Source organism: Apteryx rowi, unplaced genomic scaffold, assembly GCF_003343035.1.
Source record: "Apteryx rowi isolate R43461 unplaced genomic scaffold, aptRow1 scaffold_270, whole genome shotgun sequence".
Lineage (NCBI taxonomy): Eukaryota > Metazoa > Chordata > Aves > Apterygiformes > Apterygidae > Apteryx > Apteryx rowi.
In genome coordinates, this window is record NW_020449086.1 from 231,963 (window position 1) to 245,435 (window position 13,473).

A 13,473-nucleotide genomic window follows, 5' to 3' on the forward strand; every position below is an offset into this window, starting at 1 on the left:
AGTATGCTTCCCACAGGTTGTAATCTGCTGCAAATTGTTTGCACAATACCAAGATGGACTTCACATTCTGTACTATGCAAAAATCAGTTCCTGGTTCTACATTTTTCTTTGTCATGAAACTCTTAAGGGAAGAATTCAACTGTCTTCACCTTAATATCTAGTTCTTTAATTTCTAAAGAGCAGACAAATGCAAATCCCTTGCATTCACTATTTATGTTAAAGCAGCAGCAGTAGAGTATCAACAGACTGCGATTACTTACTTTGCCTGTTGACAACGTAGTCCTGAAAATCTTCTGTCTTCTCTTTCAAGCTCCTTCATACAGGTGTACCATGACACAGCTAGTCAATCTGCCTCTGCTTCTCTATCTATCCAGAATTCCTGTTCCTTCACCAAACTACACTGCTCTGAAAATGGCATAACTTTTCAGCTGTGCTGGCATGCTAGAGGGAATATCAAAACAGATTTGCTGTGATTTGTTGCTATAAAGTAAAATAATAAATAAGATCATAATATTAACATGACAAGTGAAAAAGACTCTTTTCCTTTTATAACTCATGCTGTTGCTACCTAGAATACCATGAAATGAGGATGGTGACAGAGTTTCAGTTTTGGGACAGCAGAACACTGTAGGCTAATATTTTGAAGACTGAACACCCTGGAGAATCACAAGTCTCTGAGCTTATTTCTACCCTTGAAATGTAGAATGCTATGAAATTGCTACTCCTGTGCACTTCCTGAGAGCACAAGTCACATAACAAGACATGAGCTTCAGCTCTGATAAGGACATAAAGCCTTCCTGTCAGCTGGGACAGGAACACTGCTCAAACCTAGGAATGGGCCTGTGCTGGCTGGTCGCAGTGATTCATTGCCAAAGGTTCCCATACAGCATAAAATGAAGATTTCCTTTCAGAACAGTTTCAACTGTTTCTAATATTAGCAAAACACTGCGTTAGAATCTGATATTCTGCCTCCCACCTGAAACCTGGTTGATTTAAGCAGAGTAGATTACATTGTTGTCATCTCACTGCCATAGCCTCCAAGTACAAACACACCAAAAAAAACATGATACAGGTCTCCAATGCCCAATTATGCCCCAAAACAAGAGGGGAAGGGAAAATATCCTCCTCTTTTACCACAGTGTGGAAGCTCTCCTGAAAGGAACTCACAGTTCTGCAGCTTTTCTCAAATGAACATAGTAGAACAGAAGGACACTGAAAAGTCAAGATGCAGATGCCCTTGTGTTGCAAATTATGTAAGATGTGCAGCAACCATAGTGAATGATGCCATGTAAGGCCAGAGAAATCAGTCACGAGGACACAAAAATACCCAGACCCTCTGATCAATATATTTTAAGTGTATTTTTATTTACAGAGTGGAGATGCCTAATCAGTTATAAGTTTAGACACCTAATAATTCAGCTTTTTTTCTGTAAAAGTATATAAATATATACATGAAACTCTACCAAGTAAACATTATAAACTGCAATACTTACAGTGAACATTCACTACCTTTCTTATACTAACAGGCATCTTTTAAAGCTTAAATACTGATTTAAAGATACCCTCTATAAAATAGCTCTAACTGTACTGAAATGCCAAAAAGTTCTGTGCCATAAACAAGCTTTTAGAAGAGACTAATAAAATGTCTTTGTAATAAAGTTTGCCAGGATAAAATACTGCTTTGTACCCTCGCTCCCCACCTCATAAGAAACATACCCAAAGCAGTTGCAGAACTGCAGAAGGCATTATAAGATTTTTTTCATTTATTTTTTTTAATTAAAATATTTTTATTTCAGTACTTTATCACAGATTAAGAAAGCTGCAAAAAATGCAACTTTATTAAATATTATTTACTGTTATACAAAGTCTCACATATGAGTCCATGGGCTGAAGATAGTAGTGGTACTATATGAGCTAGACCTTCTCCATATACTATATACCTTCGCTGGAATGATGGACAGACTGTATAGCAAAGATACTTGACAGCAACTGAAGAAAGGGACTGGAATAGTATTGGCAGAACAATCAAAACATGCAAGAGCCTCTGGATTTCCTCACTTTCTTATTTTAAAAGCACTTTAGGTTCAGTATTTTATTTGCCTCTCTGTTGTTCTTCAGCTTGGAGATGATTCAGGACATACAGGACAACTTGATAGCAGAAAATGTACTGATCCTGTAAAGAAAAGGAAATCACAGGGCACATCAAACAAATGCTTACACTAAGCAATTCACTCTCATCTGTTCTTCACAGGTGCACAGCGCTTGACTTCAATACTATTTTGAAAGGTAAACAAAGAAAAATACACAGCAGAGAAACATGCAGCTTCAGCTTCAGGAAATACAGGCACTCCCCTGACACTAAAAGGGTATTTTCATACAGGAAACTTTTACTCCTTTCACATCAAAAACTCTTCAAAGTGAGTAAATACTTTACAAAAGTAGATATGATGCAAGCAAATGACTTTAAGGTCTTTCATCAAACTGCCTAACACAGAACTTCAATTACAATGCAACTTCTCATCTTACAGTCTTGGTGATATAGGTTTGGGGGCTAATATATGTTGGGGGTGGCAATGGCTGATAGCTCTTTTTTAAAAAAAGACAGGATTTGAGAAGTCTTCAGCGTTCAGAGAAGTGGTTCAAGTATAGTGTTCAGAGAAGTGGTTCAAGTATGAACAGGACCTTGAGATGTCCAAATTCAAGGTAAGGTTAATTAGCTCCGGATCTAGATGATTCCTAAAAGATTCACTTAACTTGTGCTTAAATACCTCCCTAAAGGAGATTTCAGGATGTCTCCAATAGCTTCAGTGATTCACAGCAGCTACCATTAGGCTTTCTTTTCAGTATCTAATCCATATTTTTGCCAAAAACCTCAGCTGATTTCCTCTCTAACACGTGCTTTAGTAGAAGAAARCTCCAAATCCTTAGTAGAACAGATTGAGAGAGCATAGCTCATAAAAAATTGCACATAATTATAATTGTTAAATACAGACCAATATGCACCAGTCTGCATCCGATTTAATTCTCACAACACAAGCATTGCATTAGATGGCAATTCACATCAGAATTGTGATTCCAGCGTCCTTCCTGCAGTGCATATCCGGACAAGCCAGACTCACCTCTGTCTGAACCATCCCATGTCGCTGCAGACGCATCGTGCGCACCAAGTCTGAGATGTCAAACTGTCAAAACAAACAGCAGCAAGTGAAGTGTCCGAAAGAGACACACACATGCATACACAGCAAAAATTCTCAGCATTGCACCAAAGAATCCAACAAAGTATATTAAACATTCAGTAGTAGAACAAATAAAATTTACTATATGCATATTTGGCAGGTTACCAGCATGAGCTGTCCCCATGCAAAAAGTATGCAGCCCTCCTGCGTAAGATACTCTCCTTCTCTTTCTTCTATCACTGTATACCTCCACAGACTCTCTGGCTTACTTTTAAGAGTTGATCATGCAGAAAATTGATGCTCTTGGCCCAGTCTAGCAAAATGCTTTTAATTTCCCCAGAATTATAAAAGTTCTAGAAGTTAAGGAAGTGCTTAGAAGCCCTACTGTGCTAAGCATGGCATTATAGTTCATCTTCTCTAAAAATCCACAAAGGGTTTTGCCATACCAGCTCGCTGAAGGACACAAACATAAGAAAGCTAGCACCCTCTTGTGGATCACAGAAAGCATATCTTTGGTTGTGCTGGAAAACGTGTTTCCTTATACCACTGTTTCAGGCTGAAGCGTTTGTACACCTCAAGTTTCTGACAATCTGCTTTGTCCTTCATTTTAAACACAGAGGTAACATTGTCATTGAGGTTGGGATTCAGTTCTTTAAATAACTGAATACCTCCCATGGAACACAGTTCATTCAAGTCAGAAGCATGGCTTAGTCCATCCTCTTAGGTACTCACATCAAGATCTCTGCTGATCAGCCCTAGAACAACATCTATACAGATAAGGGTCCCTGACCGTCCAATGCCCGCACTGCAGTGAGTTATGATAGGTCCTGATCTGTGGACATGCCGCATGTAGGAGATAAAAGTGAGCAGGTCATCCGGTTGAGAAGGGGTGTCATGGTCAGGCCAGGCGATGAAGTTCAGATGTGAGACGTGCCGTAYCTCACCTGTCTGAGGTTTAAGAACACAATGACACCAAAATATCACACAGGGCAGAAAAAAGGGAACAGGTAAGTTCCTAAAAGAAACAGTCTCAGGAGAGAGGGATTTGCCCAGACCAAATTACAGGTAGTCTGTAATTCAATAAAATAAGAGAAACAATGAGCTACACTGAAAGTAAGCAGCAGGTAATTAAATAGTATGAGATTCACTGTGCAGACTGCACTAATCACACAAAGTAATGAACCAGCCAGACTGAGTTATTAGAGATCTTCATGCCCACATATCTTTCCGTTTCTGCAGCCAAAGGCATCTAGGGAACCACATTTAAAGCCTCACTAACATCATTAAATCATCTCCTGGACCAAAGACTTTCTCCTGTAAATGTCACATGGTAGCACAAGCTGTAAGGAGGAAGCATTGCCTAATAGCAATCATCAGACAAGGAGGAGAAACCCCAAGTTACTGCTCAATGCAGACATTTTGACTGAAAGCAGGCAAGGCAGAAGTTTGAAGACAGAAATGCCAGCACTCAAAATAAATTCTCAGAATGAAGAATAATTCAATTCACTTACTTGGATCTCTTCTAGCTCCAGCACTCTAACGACAAAGCCCTTCAGCTGCTGGAGTCTTACAAGAGCAAGCCGGAGTCTATCATTTATCATAGTAGTTTTATTGAGTACATCTGGCCAATAGCGCTGGCATTTTATCTTTTCTCCTTCAACCTCCTGAGTCATCATGGCAATCACAGTACAGTTTTGTTCCCAAACCATTTGCCAGAAATCTGCTACAGTAGTAGGGAGAGGTCCTTGACACGCAATGTAAATGAACTCTTCATTCCCTACTGGCATGCGAATGAAGCTAGCATTGATGTATCCACCTTCAATCCCGAGAGGTACTCTAGTGGTATCATCTGCAATCCCAACACAAACAAAATTACTTTAATGCTATGCAGGCACATAATTAAACCCTCCTAACAATAGAGATGCCAAACTTTACACACTCACATGCTACTTGTCATCTCCAAGGACATTCACAAATATTTCAAAAATATATCAGTGTAATACTTGCTTTAAGACACTGATTAGTACTTCTCTTTTCATGAAGAAAAAAAAATGGCTCAGGACAAACCTGACCAACAAGACAGGCAGGGTATCTGACTTGAACTAGAGCACCCCTGAACCTCGGGTTGAAAGTTTCTCACTTAGAGCTAGTCTTTGTCAGTTCTCACTTCTCATCTGCATACCTCACAGCCAAGACAAACAGAATTTTGATGCTGAAAGATTACTGACAATAGTATACATATCTGTTATACCAAATTTACATGGGTAAAATGGAATAAAGCTCTCTGGCTCCATACATTCACGTGTATTTCACCCTGTTTCAAGCAGGATCTGCTGAAACAACTGAAACAATCTTTAAATATCCATCTCTACTTACTACATTAGTCTTTTGCTCATTGATCTTTAACCTTTATGAATGTTCACTCTACATGTTTAGAAAATGACCAGCAGATACTCTGGGGTTTTTTGGCTACACAGCAGCAGAACTAGGACTGAGAATCAAAATGTGTTTCTTCTGATCCAATTCATYAGACCATACAGGTGGAGACAAACTAACAGCACCGAACATCAGACTGGGACTTACATGGAAGTATGTTTTTATATCTGTTCTTCTTCCTATTCTCTTTTGCTTGTCCAATCAAACACTGATCCAAAGGTTTTAACTCTTGAAGATTCTGTAAACAAATAATTGCATCTTCAGTAGAATGTCCTGAACAACAACAAATGTTAAGAGCAGTTATATAACCAAGTCTCTAATAGACATAAGACAGGAAAAAACACCAAAGTGGTTATGCAAAATAATTCAGTCACAGAAACAAATCTCATTTCACACAGCTAAGAAAACACAACACTTGGGGGAGTGTGGGGAGCGGGGGGAGAGAACTGTTATCCAGTAAATACTTTAGCTCCTTCTCCAAAAAAGAGGTGGTTTAACATGGCTGACTGTTAACACTTTGAAAAAACTGTTTTCACATTTTCCTATGCTGCAGCTGGATTTCGTAGTGGTTATTTAACCTCCTCCATGTCTGTTWACTTCATACTCATTTAAGAATTTTCCAGAAATAATAAAATGTAAATGCACTTCTGAATCGAGCTGCAGCTCAACCTAATCTTCTCTCTCAGCTGCTGGTGGGGGAAGGGAGAGACATTTGGTAAAGAAGTCTTTTCACTCCTTTGAAGAGCTGCGGTATTTAAGGCAGTGATGAATCAACCATTCAATTTTAACTGTTTCATATTGTTAAAAGGCAACATTTTAGAAAGAAAAAAAAAAGGCTTAAAAGGACAGATAGCTACTTACTTCAATCTCTTTAGAAGGGACACCCTGTTCCAGCAACCCCCGCAACATCCTGATGACTGACTTTAACCTGGCTCCTGTGTACTTGCCTCCAGGAAGCACTTTCACAGTAGGGAGCGCAGAGATCTCTTCATTTGTCACTGAAGGACAATCTAGCAGAAGAACAAGACTGATTTACGTGTTCACATAAATAGCTAAACTACGGAAATGTCAACTGCAGTGCAGTGTTACAGTTTCCTTGTTACTGCTGTATAYGGTGTTCTTGTCATGCATGTCCGACTCATATACCATTATTATATTTTTTATAAGAAGCCATGACCAATAAAGCACCCTTGAGGAAAACAATCTTTTCACCACTGTTTGCTGCCTATTATCTCTAGAATCCATCCATATACCCTCAGCAGTACACAGATGACCTATCTGTTAGGCATGTAAAAACAAATAAAACAAAAATAATACAAAAGTAAAATCAGCTTTGGTCAATCCAGGAACTAGAAAGAGCATTTACTTGAAGTTCCAATAAATACACTGAAACAAACACATCAAGCGTAATTCTTAGTATACTTATAATCGACAAGATGGATGAATATACACAAGGATGAATTCAGAACTTTGCACTTAAACACCACAGCCTGTGACTCTGTTTTTAGCACTTCACATCAAGATGTATTTTAAGTGGTAATTGTAAGATGTGCTAAATGCACTGTTTTCCAATAAAACTTGCTTTATATCAAGGCAAATGGCCTTCAGTGTTCCTCTGAAACACAATAAAATTAATAAACTAAAAGTATCTCTGGCATCATAATTGAAAGTGTCCTAAATCTGCTGATGTAGTCAAAAGGTTTTCACAGATTTTTTTTTTCATTTAATGAAGATTACAGACACAAATCTGCTGTATATGAATTTCAGGAGTTGAAATTTCTAATATTATTTCAAAAAGTAAAGGCTAGATTCTGCCAAATTCATCAAATTCAGTAGTATTTCACTCTGCCAAACTGAGCAACAGTGGAAAAATGAGGCTCAACATAAAGGGAAAATATTGTGTACTTTGAGCATGGAGTATCTGATATGTCAAGCAGATACAAGATATTGATCTGATCGCAGTCCAATGACACAAATCATCATATGTCTTTAAAGCTTTTGGCAAATAGATAACATGGAAGAAAACCTCAGCTAGTTTCAACTCTGACTACAGGCCCAACGCTGCCAACACTTGTTCCTATAAACTGTCACAATTGGTTTATGTTCAGCTGTAAAGATCATTTCTAGTGGGTTGCTGAGCTGTTTAATTTCCCATTGCATCTATCTGGATATCCAGGACATTTTAAAATGCACTTCTGACATTCTGTGTATTTAATGTGATCCTCAATTTTGCCCTGATTGTTTATTTATTGAAGTTCTTGCCTTTATGTACACGTTCCTGGTTTATTGATTCAATTGGCAGTTCATCACTTCCCCATGTGATTTCATCTTCGTCTGCTTGGCTCAAGGGAGGTTGTGGAGGTGACCTTAAAAAGGACAAGGAATGGAAGTAAAAATGAACACCTGGAGATATCCAACACATTTGGAATTCAAGGCATTGCCAGAAAGCAATTTATAATTGCAAGTATTCTGGACTGGATGCACACCAAGGATCTTGACATAAAAACTTTCTTTTCCTTTTTTAAATTAGTAATGGAGGTTGGAAAAAGATAATGGCAGGGAAATAGCTGGGAAGATATGAACTTACTAATTTTTTCATTGTAATTACATTTCAAAGGCAAAGTAGCCCAACTGCAACCTGAAACAGATCTGTACCTTTCAAAATTCACTACCTATGCACTGGACTATCTGCTTTCTCAATAGTGAATTTTCTAGGTTTGTTGAACATGGTGATAAACATACGAAGTATTTACATGCCAGAATGTCACTTTTCATGCCAAGATTTTAACCAAGCTTCCCAGAAATTTAATCAAAAGGAAAAAAAAAAGTTTATGCACCTTGGCTGAAGCATTACTGAGACTGAGGATTAGAATTACCTAGCACAGAGACACGAGCCTGGGAATTTCCAGGACTGAAATAGGTGGCTCAAAGGGACAGCTAATCACTTGGTCAGGTTTATACTTAGTTTTCCATATAAAAAAATAAAGCCTCAAAGCACCCAAGTGGGAACAGATTAATCAATGGACTATGTGGGCACTGTGCTCCACAACCAGGAGAAAACACATTTAGGAAGCTTGTTAAGATTCAAACTGAAGACAGTATTCATTGGAACTTTTTTTCCACATTAAAGTACCAAATTTCTAGCACAATGCTAATTAAGTTTTTTGGCATTATCTGAACACATCTCCCAGTTATTTGTTATAACCAAATATCAAAGGAATAAATTCAGCCAGGGTATGGCAAACCATACAATAACTGACTAATATTCAGGCAAATTACAACCTCTTGGATAACAAGACTGGACAGCAAGCAATTCAACAAGACATTGCACAGGTATTTTATGGTTTGTTTGCATTATGACATATCCCTCTTCAGAGCTTCCACATTGTACATGTTTGCTTTCAACCAGCACTAGAAAGAAAGCCTTACCTTTCTGGAGTAGCTTTTACCTCACAATGTTCTTCACAACCATTTATGTGTGTTGGCTAGTGGAAAAAATATTTCAAAACACAGTTAAGGTCATAGTTATAACACTCATCCACAGTAAATTTTAAACTATGTGAACAGAAACAGGGAGTATTTCTGAAGGCGACCAAGTTCAAAGACATTGCTCTTTTAGACATCTCACTACCCCTAAAAAAAATAAAGAGGAGAATACTAAGTATTTGCAGAGAGGCTCTACTGAAAACAAGGACAAAAGCTGCCTTAAAGTCCTTCCTGACTCATGGCAGCAGTAGCACCACCTAAAAGTAATCCAACAGACCCTTAATTCTTTAAAACCTTTAATGAGGAAAGTTCGACAGTGAACGTAAATGCCTCATTTCTGCCTCCTGTCAAGGCACCCACTCCTGTGCAGAACAGAACTGGGCTTTACTTCTAAATGGTAGTTAATTGTATGTATGCCTTCCTCAACAGAAGTTGAAGGCTTGGCAGAGAACAGGACCTTTCAATTTTCTTTTTGAGAAGGAGAAACTCTCCAAAGTGATTTATATTTATCCATCTTAGAACAGTTTCCACCAATTTTTCAAAGACAGTTTTACTTTTGGATCACCTAGAGAACGCTGACACTGAGGCAGATTCCTGATTTGACTCTCAGCTCCAGTAACTGGAGAGAAAGCTGCAACAACCAGAACGTGCTGGATAGACAAAGGTCCACTAATTTGAAATATGAGATACAAAACCTGGACATCTAGACAGCTTTTGTCTTTGTTTTCAGTAGAGGCTCTCTACAAATACTCAGTATTCTCTTCTTTCTTTTTTTAGGGTTAGTGAGATGTCTAAAAGAGCAATGTCTTTCAACTTGCAACTTACAAGTCAGTAAGGAGAGAAGAAACCTCAAACTGACATTTGGGATAGATAAATCTACACAGTATTCACCATGACTTGTTCCCTTGTTTGAGCAGGAATCAAGGAAACTTCTTAGCCAAAATGCCTAGAATAACATTAGAAATATATCACACCCACTTTAAAAAAAGCTGTTGGCTTTTACATGAGAAACAGCTTGTGCTAATTCTCTGCTTAGTTCTCTTGCATAGTTAATTTACCACTGAATAATTAATTATACATTACCTCAAAAATAAGTTTCTGTATACCATTTACAGCTACCACTGGTAAAGATGGTTTCATCGACAATGCACATAAGATTACTTCCACAAGTTCTTTGCAAATAAAGAAAATAATAAATTGAAAGGAAGTATCTGAGAAAGGGTAATCAGCAGACAAAGGTCTACCAGCTTCTTGCCTACTCACCTCTGAAAAATCTTCAGGTAAAGATGATCCGTCACAGTCTGTGTCTTCAGACTTGTCTTCTGTCAGCTTCCCATTCATCTCTAACAGAGAAACAAAATCAGAAGATACAGAAAAATATTGTTAGAGGTAGGTTTCTCAAAAACAAGGCTTCTTTCTGCCTCCTTTCCATTCAGAAACAGYGCACCTTTCAAATGTGCACATAACTACAAAACTAGAAAGCGGTCAAGTGTAGAAGGCCTTAGATGCACATTTGCCCTTAAGAATGTTCATTGTATGGGAATTGTCATACATGCACACACTGAAATACACCCAGGAGTCACATTCTCACAGATGTGAATGTTACACTAGTCTGGCACTATACAGGAATACAGGTGCTAGAGTAACTGAAAACGACTTTCAAGTCCCTTTGCTACCAGTGTGTTGTAAAAGGGGTCTTAGTGTATAGGAGAATCAGGCTTTATGCTTCCTTCTTTTCAATCAGAATGCATGYGATGAAATGTGAGGTCGCTTGCATAGCAAAAAGAATATTTATGCCACAGTGTAATGAATGGACAGACTACTGTCAGTAAATTAACAGGTTCCCATGTCAACAGTTTTTCTCCAATTCAATTAGGTTTAGACCTCTAGTAGGTCTAAACCTGGGTTCTACCTGCTCTTTGTATTAACAAGTCCTCATCAAAACATACTGGATAAAATCCTATTTGCTGTAGCAACTCCCTGCAGTCTTATGGGTTCAATGCATCTTCAACYGCGAAGGCCAGATCCTAGCCGGAAGGAACTGAAGTACTGGATCTCCAATGATATTCCCCAGCTTAGGTTCAGGCTTAGCCAGAAACTTAACATTCCCTGATTTCTACTGTAATAACATATGACAATAACCTAAATTGAAAGAGTAGAAAAAGGGCTAAAATAATTATAATTTTGGAAGGGATATATTGAATTCTGGAGGGAACTTCCACAGCAGTAGCAAGCATCTTGCTTGAACACTTGGAACATACACACATACTGTGACACCACACAGGAAAAACAAATCCCTTTACACACTAAATTTCAGTTAATAACAACTGCAGCTGAAGACATGGAATGAAGGAAAAGAAAGCTACACTGACAGAAGAAGGTGCTGAGCTCCTTGAGGCTTATATAAAAGAGATGAAGCAACTTGGCAAACAGTTTGGTTTTGGGGAGATCTCAACACATTTCCAAGTTCTGCAATCTGTAGTCAATGAAACTTTGAAGTCTGACTGCATGTGCACAACCAGGCACCTAAACATTAATTTCACTCACAAAAACATTCTAGAACAGGATACATTTTCCCAGATTACTGAAAGCAAAATCCAGATTTACCAAACAAACTTCACTTCTGAACTGCATCTGAACTTCACTGGATAGAGCAACCATATATCTGTGTTCTCACTGGGAAACCTTCACTTCACAAATCATTTCAACTTCACCTTAGTAAGTACTGAGCATCTTGTTTCAAGAGGTATTTTGTTGCTAATGACCCGTTTTTTCAATGGCTCTCAGTACCTGGCAGATGATCATCCGATGTGGCATTCTTGAGATGCAGAAGGTTCTGGGCCTCTGATGYTGCATTACTGCGATTTAAAAGGTTCTGAGCTTCCTCATCTACAACATCCAACAGATACTGAACAACTTCATTGTGATCATCCTCATCATAATACTCATCATCTGGAACTTCTGTTTCTAAAACGAAATGGCATAAAATGACAAATTTTCACAAAAGAGGAGGAGGAAAAAAAAGAGGGCAGACACCAAGAAGTATTCTAAGACCTTCTTTTTAAGACATAAATTCTGGCTGATATCATGTTTTTCCTTCATTTCACTCCTATACAGAATCTAATTTCTGCTATCTACTTCCAACATCAAATAATTCTTCTACAGCAGAGCACAGGACCTGGAGATGATCTTCTAAAAATGAATGCCAGCCTAACATTGACTTCTTTCAGCCTATTCAACAGTGCTATTGCCTTCATTCTCTTGTACTCATGAAGTAAAAACTGAATAATGCTGCCCCAATCTCATCTCTTCTTACCTGATTTGTTACTGTGTTTAGACAAATCTGATATCTGATTGGTAAAGCCAAGGGAAGGGATATCTCTGTACCCTGTGAGATTCATTAATCCTTTTGTTTGATGGATATTATTTTCCATATTTGCATGAGACACTCCTAGGATGCTGTTGCCATTTACCTAACAAAGCAAAGCACAGTACACATTAACTTTTTAAGAAGTTTAGCATTTTATTTTAGCAGCAAGCAACCCTTAAAAACCACAGGGCTCTACTTAGCAACAAATAAAAAAGAACCACAATAATCTCATGTCTGTTACTCTTCTGAGATAGCTGGGTGGGTGGATGGGTGGGGCGGGATTCTACCTGTAATTTGGTAGTTTTTAGGTGCATTACAAGTTTTAAATGAAACTGAGAAAACAAAATTTGAGGATCTATAAAATACTCCATGGAGATGAATAAGCAACTGCTACAAGAGAACACATGATAGTATTTCACATTTTTATTATATCCTCTATAAAACATATTCAGGTTTCAATACTCTCAGTCCCACATCACACCATTTCTCAGAAAAGACAAGGGAGAAAAAGAAATAAAACCATCTGGTGAGTGTAATATGTAATCACATGAAGCAATTAGGAATAAAGTTTTCTGAATCACTGTCCTGCATCCTTCTCATAAGAACACTGGTCTTTCTATAATGCAGTCCCAAGGGAAGAGAAGGCCAACTCCAAAGATCTGTGTATTTATATTGACCACTGGTTACTCGCATCAACTGACAATGTGAATTTGCATGTTTGATGCAATGCAGTGCGAGGTTTCTTTGTTTGCCTTTTTCTTTTTTAAACTTGTATGAAAGTGCATTTCCATTAACCAGAGAAAATACACACAATAGAGTAACGTATACCTTGGGCCCATACGCATCAGCTGACATTTCTGTTTTACCACAGTGATCACCATGGGTGCAGCCTAAACAAAATTGGGGCGGGGGGAAAGGGGAGAGAAGAAAAAGACAACAACTTAACAGTGATATTTTCACAGTGATTAAATTAGCCTCAGCAGTGATTTTTATCAAAAAAACAAG

At 38.1% G+C, this 13,473-nt stretch overlaps 1 protein-coding gene across 1 annotated transcript in view; it reads right to left on the bottom strand.

Annotated features, from left to right (window-relative positions):
• Positions 1-2,092: 2,092 nt before the first annotated feature.
• PTPN13 (protein tyrosine phosphatase, non-receptor type 13) overlaps positions 2,093-13,473 on the bottom strand; it is a 99,350-nt gene continuing 87,969 nt past the window's right edge. The window contains exons 36-47 of the mRNA XM_026068462.1: positions 13,297-13,358; positions 12,415-12,571; positions 11,889-12,065; positions 10,362-10,441; positions 9,042-9,097; positions 7,875-7,978; positions 6,474-6,622; positions 5,760-5,850; positions 4,688-5,025; positions 3,909-4,124; positions 3,120-3,182; positions 2,093-2,173 (exon numbers count right to left, since the gene is read on the bottom strand). Coding sequence (XP_025924247.1) covers positions 2,093-2,173; positions 3,120-3,182; positions 3,909-4,124; positions 4,688-5,025; positions 5,760-5,850; positions 6,474-6,622; positions 7,875-7,978; positions 9,042-9,097; positions 10,362-10,441; positions 11,889-12,065; positions 12,415-12,571; positions 13,297-13,358 — 1,574 coding nt within the window. The remainder of the gene's footprint in view (positions 2,174-3,119; positions 3,183-3,908; positions 4,125-4,687; positions 5,026-5,759; positions 5,851-6,473; positions 6,623-7,874; positions 7,979-9,041; positions 9,098-10,361; positions 10,442-11,888; positions 12,066-12,414; positions 12,572-13,296; positions 13,359-13,473) is intronic.